Here is a 15,242-nt window from a genome sequence, read left to right as displayed (position 1 = left end):
GCTGATTTACATATAAACTCTAAGTAATTTCACATAAGAAAGTGTACTGTTGACGTAGAGTCTTGCTATAGGGCATAAAGTGACTTCAAACTCGTGATACTTCTACTTTGGACCTGATTCGCTGAAATTGAAAGCATTCACCAAATTATATTGGATATTTACCAAAAGTTGTTAATGTCTTTAGGAATTCATGTCAACAAGTATGTGTGTGTGTGCATGTGTGTGTGTGTACAGGTGTGCGTCTGTGTATGTGTGTGTGTTTACAATATTGCCAAAACAGCATGCATCAGCACTAATCAGTTTAAGACACTGTCAACTTCTACTGCTACAAAGGTTGTCTGAAATTTAATTTTAATTTTATGCCATAATAGCTATTTTTAAAATTGAATGACTACAATTTTAAAATGTTTTAAGCCAGGTTACATATGTAAATACATATATATGTATATGCATATATACATGTATATTTCTTTTTAATAATCAAAAAGATATCTGCTTGAGTGCTTCATGTATGCATAAAGTTACACATTTTAGCCTTTAGGAGACACTGCTTAATCATACTAAAAAATGCTCTGATAATGCTGAGTAAGTTATGTCTCTCACAGCTCACTTTTATGATCATCACCCAGTTGCACAGGGTCCTGATTGCTTTCCTAAATGTATTCCCCCTCTCTTAAAAACTTGGTGTTTAGGAATCTTTAAGGTAGTGGTTACAATGTTTATAGAGATTTAAATACAATTGGTTTAAAACAGCAGCATGTTAAATTCTTCATTTGGCTTATAAAATTATATACATATTAAGTAGAAACTTTCTACTTTATGTCTGGCATTTGGGGTCAGAAGAGATTTGAATATTTAATAAGAGTGTCCAACATTATTGGAATTTACAGATGGACAATTTACAAGGACAGGGGTTACCTGTTTCCTGCTGAGTTTCATGGGTCAAGAGGTATATAAATGTTGAATTCTTGTCTACTCAATATGAGACAAGTGGAAGCAACCCCACTTTTCAGAAGAACAAATGCTATGAAATACTCAAGATTCTGTGTGTGTGTGTACATGTGTGTGCACACTTTTTTTTATCCTGAAAAATATTGGACAAACAGGAAGCAAAACCCTGAATCTGAATGGCAAATGCTTTTATGGATGTGGGAAAGTATTAGTGATTCTATTATGTCCTACTTGCTTGTCATCTGTTTATTCCTAAATAATAAGACTTTGGCTCCTAGAGGATAATTGTTTTTAATTACTTGAATTAATTTGAAGAAACTAACTAAAAGCTATCTTCTTGTATTTGGAGTCAGATTTCCTTGAGAACTTATCAAGTGAGCCACTATGTGGTTCCCCAACGATGGTCACCTCCGAGGCCTATATAGTTTTACTTCTTATAGGAACTTCATCCAAATGCTTCAAATATGATGTCTTATTAAACATAAAGCAGATCATTCTGTATAACTGTTCTGTAATTTTTCCTTTTATTAAGAATTATAAAATAAAATATATTTCTCAAAAACCTCAGATATTTGTAATTCATCTACATTGTTTTTTTTTTCTTGCTCTTGGCTGTTAGGAAACCTGAACTCAAATTTGTGAAATTAATAATTTTCTTAGGATGTGCTGCATAACTAAAATAAGCAAGCTTTGTCCTTATTTCATTTTTCCAACTTTATTATGTCATTTTCTTCCTTCTTTTTGAATTGCTGTATTTTTAGTATTTTTTGTTATAAGAAATCCTTTCCAATAAAATGTTTAACAATTTTCCTTTGAAAGGATCTCCCTTGCTCTTGGATTGGGATGATCAACATAGTAAAAAAAGGCAATTCTACCAAAAGCAATCTATGGATTCAATGCAATCCCCATCAAAATTCTTCACAGATCTGGAGAAGACAATAATCAACTTTATATGGAAAAACAAAAAACCTAGGATAGCCAAAGCAATCTTTTACAATAAAGGATCGTCTGGAGGCATTACCATCCCTAACTTCAAACTCTATTACAGAGCTACAGTATTGAAAACAGCCTGACCAACTGAGGAGAGGGAACCTGAAATGACCCTATCCTATACTGATGAATGTCTTACATATCACCTTAGAACCTTCATCTGGCGATGGATCGAGGTAGAGACAGAGACTCAATTTGGAGCAACGGTCTGAGCTCTTAAGGTCCAAATGAGGAGCAGAAGGAGGGAGAACATGAGCAAGGAAATCAGGACCACGAGGGATGCACCCACCCACTGTGACAGTGGAACTGATTTATTGGGAGCCCACCAAGGCCAGCTCGTCTGGGACTGAATAAGCATGGGTTGAAACTGGACTCTCTGAGCATGGCGGACAATGAAGGCTGATGAGAAGCCAAGGACAATGGCACTAGGTTTCGATCCTAATACATGAACTGGCTTTGTGGGAGCTTAGCCTGTTTAGACGCTCACCTTCCTGGACGTAGATAGAAGATCTTCGTCTTCCCGCAAGGCAGAGAATTTGGACTGCTCTTCAGTATCGAGAGGGAGGGGGAATGGTGTGGGGGGTGGAGAAGAGGAGTGAGGATGGGGGGGGAGTGGGGGGAGGGAGCAATATTTGGGAGGAGGGGAGGGGAATGGGAAACGGGGAGCAGGTGGAAATATTAATTAAAAAAGAATAAAAAAAAGGGGAAAAAAACAGAGAAGTCGACCAATGGAATCGAATAGAAGACCCGGACTTTAACCCACAAACCTATGAACACCTGATTTTCGATAAAGGAGCTAAAAGTATGCAATGCAAAAAAGAGAGCATCTTCAACAAATTGTGCTGGCAAAACTGGATGTCAATCTGTAGAAGAATGAAAATAGATCCATTTCTATCACCATGCACAAAATTCAAGTCCAAATAGATTAAAGGCCTCAATATCAGTCTGAACACACTGAACCTGATAGAAGAGAAAGTGGGAAGTACTCTACAACACATGGGCACAGGAGACCACTTCCTACGTATAACCCCAGAAGCACAGACACTAAGGGCATCATTGAACAAATGGAACCTCCTGAGACTGAGAAGCTTCTGTAAAGCAAAGGACACTGTCACTAAGACAAAAAGGCAACCCACTGACTGGGAGAAGATCTTCTCCAACCCCGCAACTGACAAAGGTCTGATCTCCAAAATATATAAAGAACTCAAGAAACTGGACCGTAAAAGGCAAATCAACCCAATCATAAAATGGGGCACTGAACTGAACAGAGAATTCTCAACAGAAGAAGTTCAAATGGCCAAAAGACACTTAAGGTCATGCTCAACTTCCTTAGTAATCAGGGAAATGCAAATCGAGACAACTTTAAGATACCATCTTACACCTCTCAGAATGGCTAAAATAAAAAAACACCAATGATAGCCTTTGCTGGAGAGGTTGTGGAGAAAGGGGCACACTCATCCATTGCTGGTGGGAATGCAAACTTGTGCAACCACTTTGGAAAGCAGTGAGGCGATTTCTCAGGAAATTTGGGATCAACCTACCCCTGGACCCAGCAATACCACTCTTGGGAATATACCCAAGAGATGCCCTATCATACAACAAAAGTATATGCTCAACTATGTTCATAGCAGCATTGTTTGTAATAGCCAGAACCTGGAAACAACCTAGATGCCCTTCAATGGAAGAATGGATGAAGAAAGTATGGAATATATACATATTAGAGTACTACTCAGCAGTAAAAAAAAAAAAAATGACTTCTTGAATTTTGCATGCAAATGGACGGAAATAGAAAACACTATCCTGAGTGAGGTAAGCCAGACCCAAAAAGAGGAACAGGGGATGTACTCACTTATATTTGGTTTCTAGCCATAAATAAAGGACATTGAGCCTATAATTTGTGATCCTAGAGAAGCTAAATAAAAAGGTGAATCCAAAGAAAAACATATAGGCATCCTCCTGAATATTAACCTTCATCAGGCAATAAAAGGAGACAGAGACAGAGACCCACATTGGAGCTTCGGACTGAAATCTCAAGGCCCAAATCAGGAGCAGAAGGAGAGAGAGCATAAGCAAGGAACTCAGGACCGCAAGGGGTGCATCCACACACTGAGACAACGGGGATGTTCTATCGGGAACTCACCAAGGCCAGCTGGCCTGGGTATGAAAAAGCATGGGATAACACCAGACTCACTGAACATAGTGGACAATGAGGACTACTGAGAACTCAAGAACAATGGCAATGGGTTTTTGATCCTACTGCACGTACTGGCTTTGTGGGAGCCTAGGCAGTTTGGATGCTCACCTTACTAGACCTGGATTGAGGTGGGTGGTCCTTGGACTTCCCACAGGGCAGGGAACCCTGATAGCTCTTAGGGCTGACGAGGGAGGGGGACTTGATTGGGGGAGGGTGAGGGAAATGGGAGACAGTGGTGGGGAGGAGGCAGAAATCTTTAATAAAGAAATAAATAAATAATTTTTAAAAAACAATTTTCCTTTGATGAATTGCTCATAGAATATAATATTAGCTAAGTACTAGCACAAGACATAGAAATTGTAGTGAGATACACTGAAATGATAGTTTGTGATTAGACATGTTTATATAAAATGTTTAGCAATTTTTCCCTTAATACAATATTCATTGAATAGAGCATGTGATCAAACCAGACTCTCTGAATGTGGCTGGCAATGGGGACTGACTGAGGAGCCAATGATAATGGCACTGGGATTTGTCTCTATTGCATGTACTGGCTTTTTGGGATCCTAGTCTGTTTGGATGCACACCTTCCCAGGCTTGCATGGAGGCAGGAGGTCCTTGGACTTCCCACAGGGCAGGGTACCTGCCCTCTCTTAGGACTGTGGGGGCCGGGGGAAGTGGAGGAGTTGGAGGGAAATGAGAGGAGGGGAGGAGGTGGAAATTTTGAATGATATTATTCATAAAGCAAAAATAAAATAAAATGTTTGAATCTAAAAAAAGAAAAAAATAGCTAAGAACTAGACACAAGACTAAGAAATTGTAGTGAGACATACGGAAATGATATTTTGCAATTAGTCATAGTAATTTATCTAATACCTAAACAAATTGGAAGCCTCAATAGAAAGGAAGACTATGAAATACAGCATTTTCCTGAGTCCAGAGGTCTCCAAAAACAAATGTAGAATTTGTATCTAATACATATTAGGAAATATAAAATATCTTATCCATCAATAGTAGCAGAGACCAATAAGCATAGTAGCTCTAGAAACTACGGCACAAAGATCACAAATTGAAAGCAATTCCTGAGTCCAAAACTGGTCTGAGCAACTTAGTCAGATCCATGTGTTAAAGCATAGAGTAAAAATATAGGGAAGGGATGCATCTCAGTGGTAGAACTTGTTTACCATGAACATTACCTTATGAGATCCACAAGGATACTCAGTAGATCAGCTGACATTTAGAAGGCCAACCCATGAGATTTAGACATCTTATGAAGGTTAAATTCACATAGGTACAGCCTGGGAAAAATACTGCTTTTTGAATAGCTGGCTGTCTCTAGCTACAAACTCTCTTGTGTATCAACATTTTCCCCTTCTAACTCAACTTTGGGACTCCTAAGCAGTGTATTCCTCATATGTCAGGCACAATTTTCCTGTGTTCTGTTAATAGTATGACTTTTCCCCCAAACTATTTAATATTGACAAATAAAATAAGACAAACAAACCTTTTGTCCAACACTACAATAAAAAAAAAAACTTAGAAACCTGTTCTCTATAATTAACTCATTGACAGTATGATGTGGCCAGACAGAATTCCTTGTGGGGTGATCATAGGAGGAACTTTCACAGATCATAGATGCTAGTGTCCGACCTTGCTAGATCTACATCCTTCAAAGACTTATGACAAATTAGGGCAGTACTAAAAGTGTCTTTCCTTGTTATAGCACAGTTGTTCAAGAGATCAATAGCTTTCTAAGCTTTCTCCACCAGCCCCTCCATACACTGATTCAAAAAACAATTAACACTTCGTACCAGTGTTTGACATAGTAGGCTATTTTGTTTAGCTCCTGAGATTCGGGTGATAAAAGGAGGCTGTTTATTGACTAATGAGGTCCAGATATTATTAACCACACTTAAGAAGTGTAAAGTAATGCACATAGTCTTTGGTTTTTTTTCTTAGGTCTCTCAGTGATTTAACTTTCTCCCTTTGTAACCTGTAGCGGCCAGCACTTCCTTACAGCTTCAGTTGCTGTTAGCTACAAGCTAGCTGATAAGATTTCTACATATCTTCAAAGAATGCTGTGGCCCTGAGAATTTTCCAAGTAGTATTTTATTACTAACAAGTTATTACTTAATGGATTTATATATGCTTGAGGATTTGTAACAGTAGAAGAATAAAGAACACGACTCAAACAGCAGGTGTGTGAGTTCATTCCAATACCTCTCAGACTAGAAATTTACTTACTCCATTTTGCTACACTGAGGCAACTGATGTGAACCTTGGTAGGAAGTCAGTACAGCTGGACTCTGCTGGCTCCCCAAAATTGGCCTAGTTCTCAAAAGCAATATTATCACTACCACTAGTAATAATAAAAATAAATACTGTCGCCTCTAGCTGCCATCTTGCGTCCCCGCGTGTGTGCGCCTTATCTCAGCTGGTCCGCCCGAGACCCCCTGAGCGCGAACCCTAGTCCCCCGCGCGGCCCCATTTCCACTCCGACAAGATGAAAGAAACGATCATGAACCAGGAAAAACTGGCCAAGCTGCAGGCACAAGTGCGCATTGGTGGGAAAGGAACTGCTCGCAGAAAGAAGAAGGTGGTTCACAGAACAGCCACAGCAGATGATAAAAAACTGCAGTTCTCCTTAAAGAAGTTAGGGGTGAACAATATCTCTGGTATTGAAGAGGTGAACATGTTTACAAACCAAGGAACAGTGATCCATTTTAACAACCCTAAAGTTCAGGCGTCTCTGGCAGCAAACACCTTCACCATTACAGGCCACGCCGAGACAAAGCAACTGACAGAAATGCTTCCCAGCATTCTAAACCAGCTTGGGGCAGACAGTCTGACTAGTTTAAGGAGACTGGCTGAAGCTCTGCCCAAACAATCTGTGGATGGAAAAGCACCCCTTGCTACTGGAGAGGATGATGATGATGAAGTCCCAGACCTGGTGGAGAATTTTGATGAGGCTTCTAAGAACGAGGCAAACTGAACGGAGGGGACTTCTGAAGAAGTGACTCTTGCAGAAGTTACAGGAGCTGCTATTTTATATCATGGCTGCTTTTTAAAGGTCTTTTGTTTATGGATCTGATCAAATCTAGATCGCTAATATTTTTAAGCCCAAGCCCCTTGGACACTGCAGCTCTTTTCAGTTTTTGCTTAAACACAATTCATTCTTTGCAGCAAATTAAGCTGAAGAAGCCTGGGAATAAAGTTTGGAAAAGGGTTAATAAAATTCTTTGCCTAGTAAAAAAAAAAAAAAAAAAAAAAAAAAAAAAAAAAAAAAAAAATAAATACTGTCTTAAATTCAAATATTAAGCACACGATTAATTCAAAGTATTGTAAAGCAATATAATATCATTGATATGAACTATATTTTTAGGTGTTAAGATAATGGCCTGATATAGCCCATGTATAGTGTTTAGTTACATCCTCTTCTGAATTTTGCAGTCCTTGTTAATGATAAAATTAGGATCTAGATAAAATTGGGATATAGATTCTGTGTAGCAATATACTATGAGACATAACAGGCTACGTTGGATGTAAACTCACTAAAGATACAGGGTGTTAGCGTGGTGGTAGTGGCACATGACTTTAATCCCAGCACTTGGGAGGTAGAAGCAGTTGGATTTCCGAGTTTGATGACTGCCTTATCTGCAAAGTGAGTTCCAGGGTAGCCAGGGCTAAATAGAGAAACCCTGTCTCAAAAAAATTTAACGGGGCTGGAGAAATGGCTCAGTGGTTAAGAGCATTGCCTGCTCTCCCAAAAGTCCTGAGTTCAATCCCTGGCAACCACATGGTGGCTCAGGACCATCTGTAAAGAGGTCTAGTGCCCTCTTCTGGCCTGCAGACATACAGACAGAATATTGTATACATAATAAGTAAATATTTTTTAAAAAATTAAGGAAGATACAGAAGATACAGGTTGTTAAAGGTGAAGTGCAACTTAAGGGGAAGTGAACTATCCTATCTTGTAGGAATATAAGGCCTACAAGACCAAGAGGTTGAGCCAACCTGGAGTCTGCCTGAAGGCTTAGCAATAGTCATTATCAGAGGCACTGATTGTGTCTAGTCAATAGGGGCACATGATGCTGCCTGAGGACCTAGCAGCAGCTATTTTCAGAGGTCCTTGTCATGTCTATTCAATGAGGGGTGACCATGCTTTGTCAACAGAGCAGAACTCAGTCTGCCTGCTGGGAGCAGAGTAAGCAAGGTAAGGCTCTCTGCATTGCTGAATAAGTGAGTATGCTGTAGGCCTTTTACCTGACTTCCAGTTTCTATAACATTGACATTGTACCTTCTCACTCCCTACTCTGAGGAAGCCATTAGGACCTAGAAACATCTGGTTCCTGAGCAGGACTTAGTCGTCTCCCTCGTGAATAGAGGCCAAAATAAATTGAAAATAGGTTCCAGATCTGCAACATTCCAACCTCTCTACTATCGTTTATTTTCTAATCAATTAATCAATAGGATATATTGTATGAGAAAAGAATCAATTTTTAATAAAAATGAAAAATAAGAAGTGGATACAAAGTAGTGAGCATGTTTAATAAATAGCAACATTATACAAACATAGTAAGTTAAAAGAAGATCATCAGAAAGCGAACCTTTTTTGTGTGGTGGGGGTGAGCTTCCATTCACAAGTTTAGTCACAACTATTTTTCAGTATGACACAGTGACATTTTAGTAAGATAAATTCCTCCAAATGATCAAAATAGATCATTAAGTCTGGCAAGAAGGCTAAAGCAATCACTCTTCAAGCCTGCTAACCACAATTCAACTCCTGGATCCCAGTGGTAAAAGAAAATCAACTCCTAAAAGTTGTTTTTGGACTCCTTATGCTATACACACGCATACTGCAATTACCCACAAACATTGCACACACAGAGACATACACACACTAGATAAAGAAAGATAGTAAAATAAAATGAATCAATATCATTAATATAATTGAAGTTTAGTTTAGTTTCTATTGCTATTTTGATTTCACTATCAATTTAGGGTTTTAAAATGGGAGCATGGAAATGACTCAATAGTTTTCATATAAATTTGAGAAAAAGTACACTTTCTACCTTGACTTTTGTGAAAAGAAATATCCTGGTAAAGTGTGTGCTAGAGCTCTGATCTCAATTTTTATTGTATAGCATTTGTATAGCACTTCTCAAAAGTGAACAAATAGCCCAGTGAGCTTTCTAAGATGCATATGCTGAATTACTAACAAGTTCCCCAGTGATGGTGACACTGTTGTTAGGAGTAATGTGTTTGAAGGGTGTGTGCTGGCTCTGTAAGTTGAAGTTCAATTTGCTTTTATTTTGATTGCTATTGGGAAAGTGTTAAAGTGGTCATGTATTACACCACTGGCGCTGCTATGCTCACTGGGAACCTTGTGTTTTGTGATCTCTGCCCTCAATGCAGAAACTGTGACACAGTGACTGTTCTGGCAATAATTATGTGTCACTTCATATTCAAATACTTATGGCTTTTTTTCTGGGAGGATATTGTTAGAGCAAGGAGGTGGCAACCATAGATAATGATAATGTTACAGTTAAAACAAATGTTAGGGTCAAAACAGGAAGGTCAGGAACACTGAAGAAAATAAACAAGAAGGTTTCCAGCTGGGTACAAGATAACCAAACTAACCAGATGATAGTAAAGAAAAAGCATTGGTGTGTGTGGCAGAACATTGAAGTTGCTCTCAACAAGTTCCAGCAGGTACTGCTATATCGTTGCCACTTCTGTAGCAAATTCTCAACTTTTATAGACAGTTACATTTTTATACATATGATTGTATCTAATTGTAGCAGACTATAGTGTAAATAAGGACAGCTTCCATGAAATTTTATTTCTATTCCAGGAAGTAGGTCATTCTGGACTGCTCTAGAAGATAAATGGAGCAGACAATAGGAACAAGTCATACCATTGCTGCTCAGTTCCATTCATTCATCACTCTGAAGACTATACTTTGCTTTTGATTACTTTCTAATAAAAATGAACCTTGGCAATCTGTTTGTTCTACCCATGTCCTGTTGTGAATTCTTTTCTTTCAGGAAGACCAGAAGTGAAGCTGCTGCCCAGTTTGGGATCTGGTAAAAGGAAAGAAGTGCCCTCTCATCCATTTCAATAAGACTTTCATCTCAGGACACAATCATGCATGGGTAATACAGGAGAAATTATTTGAGAGTGACCATGAATCTGAGAAAAAGCATGGAGAAATATATGGGGAGGTTTTGAGAGAAGAAAGTGAAAGGGGAAATGATTCAATTACATTATTATCTGAAAACTAAAAAGAAAATATTAAAAAGTAGTCAAGTATGTGTTTGGAACATTAGAAAAATACAGTGAATTGTCCTGTTTGTGAAAGATTACTGATGTTAAAAAATGACTGAATTAGTAATGCAAGAGACTTAATTGTAGTCTTTCATTGCTGATTTTAGCATTTTTATGTTATCAAAATCAAATCAGAGTTAATTTTCAGAATAAGTCTGCTTTTTATCAATTATTCCTATTTAAACTAATGATTTTTTAACCTCTGTCCAGTACCTCAATTATTTTTGGTCCCCAAAATTTGTCATCATTATTGAGAATTTCAGTTTATAAGTTATTTTGAACTAAAGGGTTACAAAGCATTTAGCCGGATATACCAAAAAAGTAAGCTGCAGCCCGACATGAAAGAAAGACTGCCTGGGTTTGTGAGGTTGGGGAACTTGATGTAAAGTCTGTTAAACTGAGTTTGATCCTCAGATCCTATATAACATAAAGAGAACTTCCATAAGTTGTCTTCTGACCTGAAAATGAACACGCACATACACACACATGTAAAAAATTAAAATATAAATAAAAACATAAAATAAGGATAAGTTGCTGGCATTATTTGTACACTATATTCAGGTAGGAGAAAAACATGCCTAGGAAGTATGCTGAACTTGGCGTTTGTGGGTTTATCCTGTAACTTTCTGTTACTTCCTTCCTCCCCTCCTCTTTGCCAGGCTGTCCTCCACCTCAACCACTTTAGCCTGAGGACCATGTGGCTTATTTGTCTAATAGTCACAGATAATTGCCAACTCTTACTGTGGTCCCAGGCTCTGCTACTGAAGGACTATATGTAGAATTTACTGAGCCCTTCACAGACTTAAAATAAAGCAAAAAGCAAAACAACAACAAAACAGTAGTGAGAATCTTCTATCCCTATAAAAGTTTTATTCCTAGATTTAGAAGTTGACGCATCTTTAACTAACCTGGGACTACTACTTATACCTAAGTTTTGAATCAACACAGAGTAGCCTATAACTGAACCCAACACATCATTTTGATGGTTTATAATCTGACTATTTGACACAATGACAAACAATTGATCAAAATACCCATTCAACAAAGATGAGACCAAATACTCATACTAATAAACACCATCAACAACCTAACTCTAGATGTCTATGCCCCATTGCAAAGAACAAACATAAATAATCAATATATCATCTCTTCCCCAGAAATTAATACCCACAATGTAATGTTTCCTGTGAAAAGGAATTTCTCTAGTAAATAAGATGGTGATTTCAAAGTAGTGATTGAAAACATGTTAAAGAAACCCAAAGAGGTCCCTGTGTAGGTGCTGAGAAGTTCCATCTGGATGGGTGAGTGTGTGCTATCCAGGGGCGGGCTGTCCCGGAAGAGAGCACAAACCCCCCTCCTCCAGCTCCTGCTGCAGGGCTTTCTTTCCTATACACCCCCACACACACCTCCCCCCCAAGCCTGCCTTGTCTGCAAGGTCCTTTGCTGAGGAACAGCTTCCTGCTCATACAATAAGGCTACCCACCCAGAGCAGTGAGTGCCTGACAATGGGGCAGGCTTCAAGGTCTCCCGCGAGAGAGCTCGGGCCCCTGTTGCTGGGGCTGTAGTGTCTGCTGTGCTCTTCTGGACCCACCCTGCCTGCCACGTTCTTCCCTTTGTCCCTGTGTAGGTGCTGAGGAGTTCCATCTGGACGGATGAGTGTGTGCTATCCAGGGGCTGACTGTCCTGGAAGAGAGCACAAACCCCCCTCCCCCAGCTCCTGCTGCAAGGCTTTCTTTCCTACACACAACCCCTCCCCCCAAGCCTGCCTTGTCTGCAAGGTCCTTTGCTGAGGAACAGCTTCCTGCTCCTACACTAAGGTTATCCACTCAGAGTGGTGAGTGCCTGCCTTCCGGGCAGGTCTCAAGAACCCCCGAAAAGGAGTGCAGGCACCTCCAGCTTGTGCTACAGGGTCGCCTGTGTTCTACTCAACCCCACACTACCCCCCATAGTCGCCCTTTTGTCCCGGATCATTGGACTACGGGCGTCCAGGTTTTGGTGTTGAGGAGTCCATCTGGAAGGAACAGTTCCTGCCCCTACACTGAGTAGATACACCCAGGGAGTTAGTCACAGCAAAGACTGGACCAAGACACCAGGCCTCTCCTGGCTCCATCTGAAGGAAGAGATGGGCAGGCACCAATGCGAAAATTCCTCCAACAACCTGAAAGGCAACGTGACATCACCAGAATCCAGGAATCCCAAAATAAGAAGAATTGTACACCTTATTCCAGAAGAATTAGAAGAATTCGACTCAAAAGTGAATTATATGAAAATAATAGAGGACCTTAAACAGGAGGTGAAAAACTGCCGTAATCAATTAGAGATTATAAACAAAAAGGTAGAGGAAATGAATAAACCTCTCAAAGATACCCAAGAAAACAAAGAGAAACAAGAAAAGGCAATCAAACAGGTAAGGGAAATGGTTCAAGACTTGAAGAATGAAATGGAAGTATGGAAGAAAACACAAACCAAGGGAAGGATGGAGATGGAAAATTGGAATAAACGAACAGGAACTACAGAGACAAGTACTACCAACAGATTACAAGAGATAGAAGAAAGAATCTCAGACACTGAAGATACCATAGAGAAAATAAACACACTGATCAAAGAAAACAGCATAACCAACAAATTCTCATCATAAAACATTCAGGAAATCTGGGACACAATAAAAAGACCAAACCTAAGAATAATAGGGATAGAAGAAGGAGAAGAAGTACAGCTCAATGGTCCAGAAAATATATTTAATAAAATTATGGAAGAAAACTTTCCCAACCTTAAGAAAGATATTCCTTTGAAGGTCCAAGAAGCATACAGAACACCGAACAGACTGGATCAAAAAATAAAACATCTCCTCGTCATATAATAATCAAAACACAAAACATAAAGAATAAAGAAAGAATATTAAGAGCTGCAAAGGAAAAAGGTCAAGTTACTTATAAAGGTAAACCTATCAGACTTACACCTGACTTCTCTATGAAAACCATGAAAGTCAGAAGGTCCTGTGTAGATGTACTGCAGAAATTAAGAGACCATGGCTGCAAGTCCAGACTACTATACCCAGCCAAGCTTTCGTTCACTATAAATGGGAAAACAAAATTTTCCAGGATAAAAACAAATTTAAACAATACATAACCACAAATCCAGCCTTACAGAAAGTAATTGAAGGAAAATCACAACCCAAAGAGTCCAACAATGCCCACAATAACTCAGACATCTAATGACCCTTCACCAGCACAACTTGAAGAAGGGAAACACACAAACTCTACTATCAAAAAAAAAAGAAAGAAAGAAAAAATAACCAGAGTTAACAACCACCGGTCATTAATATCACTTAATGTCAATGGACTCAACTCACCTATAGAGAGGCACAGGCTAAGAGATTGGATACGAAAACAGGATCCAACATTCTGCTGTTTACAAGAAACACACCTCAACCACAAAGACAGACATCTACTCAGAGTAAAGGGCTAGGAAAAGGTTTATCAAGCAAACGGACCTAAGAAACAAGCAGGTGTGGCCATACTAATTTCTAACAAAGTTGACTTCAAACTAAAATCAATCAGAAGAGATGGAGAGGGATATTTTTTACTCATAACAGGAATAATTCATCAGGATGAAGTCTCAATCCTGAATATCTATGCCCCTAATATAAAAGCACCCACTTATGTAAAAGAAACATTACTAAAACTCAAGGAAGTCATCAAACCACACACACTAATAGTAGGAGATTTCAACGCTCCTCTCTCACCAATGGACAGGTCAATCAGACAGAAACCTAACAGAGAAATAAGAGGATTAAGGGAGGTAATGAATCAAATGGACTTAACAGACATCTATAGAACATTCCACCCAAATAGGAAAGAATACACCTTCTTCTCTGCAGCTCATGGAACCTTCTCGAAAATTGACCACATACTCGGTAACAAAGCAAACTTACACAGTTACAAAAAAATAATAGTAACCACCTGTGTCTTATCAGATCACCATGGATTAAAGTTAGAATTCAACAACAAGCCCTGGACAGGGAACTCTGAAGTTCCTCATCCCCCTCCCAATACTCCCAGGGCTCCCTGCAGGGGCTCTACACCCCGCACACTGGCTCTCTCTTTTGGCCCACCCAGCTTGCATCCAGAACCCTTCTTCCTTCTGCCCCCTTTCCTCTTTGGGCACATAACACCATCCAGCTCAGTCTGTCTGGCGCTGGGGGCAAATCCTCAGGGCAAGTAGGCAGGAGAGACTTCCTTTGTTTCACTGGCCTTCCTGCACCAACCAAGGTAGGCGCTTTGTTTATGAACTACCCAACCTGCACAGAGATCTGATCTTGGCACCAGGAGAGACAGCAGTGGGGTGAGTTTGTGACCAGCGGCGGCGGAAGCAGCCCTGGACAGGGAACTCTGAAGTTCCTCATCCCCCTCCCTATACTCCCTGGGCTCCCTGCAGGGGCTCTACACCCCGCATACTGGCTCTCTCTTCTTATCCCACCCAGCTTGCATCCAGAACCCTTCTTCCTTCTGTCCCCTTTCCTCTTTGGGCACATAACACCATCCAGCTCAGTCTGTCTGGCGCTGGGGGCAAATCCTCAGGGCAAGTAGACAGGCGAGACTTCCTTTGTTTCACTGGCCTGCCTGCACCAACCAAGGTAGGCGCTTTGTTTACGAACTACCCAACCTGCAAGGAGATCTGATCTCGGCACCAGGAGAGACAGCAGAGGGGTGAGTTTGTGACCGGCGGTGGCGGAAGCAGCCCTGGACAGGGAACTCTGAAGTTCCTCATCCCCCTCCCT

The 15,242-nt window shown here is 40.0% G+C and overlaps 1 protein-coding gene across 1 annotated transcript; it reads left to right on the top strand.

The window, feature by feature from the left end:
- Nucleotides 1-6,528: 6,528 nt before the first annotated feature.
- LOC130883845 (transcription factor BTF3) lies at nucleotides 6,529-7,384 on the top strand. Its single transcript, XM_057784643.1, has one exon. The coding sequence runs from the start codon at nucleotides 6,639-6,641 to the stop codon at nucleotides 7,125-7,127; it is 489 nt and encodes a 162-aa protein (XP_057640626.1). The 5' UTR covers nucleotides 6,529-6,638; the 3' UTR covers nucleotides 7,128-7,384.
- The last annotated feature ends 7,858 nt before the right edge of the window (nucleotides 7,385-15,242 follow it).

Source organism: Chionomys nivalis, chromosome 11, assembly GCF_950005125.1.
Source record: "Chionomys nivalis chromosome 11, mChiNiv1.1, whole genome shotgun sequence".
In the NCBI taxonomy this organism is placed as follows: Eukaryota; Metazoa; Chordata; class Mammalia; order Rodentia; family Cricetidae; genus Chionomys; species Chionomys nivalis.
The sequence above is the reverse complement of the archived record's forward strand: the minus strand, read 5'-3'. Positions and strand labels throughout refer to the sequence as shown.

Bases quoted from the DNA above. Each gene is read 5' to 3' on its own strand.
- LOC130883845 (XM_057784643.1), top strand. From the start codon at position 6,639: ATGAAAGAAACGATCATGAACCAGGAAAAACTGGCCAAGCTGCAGGCA.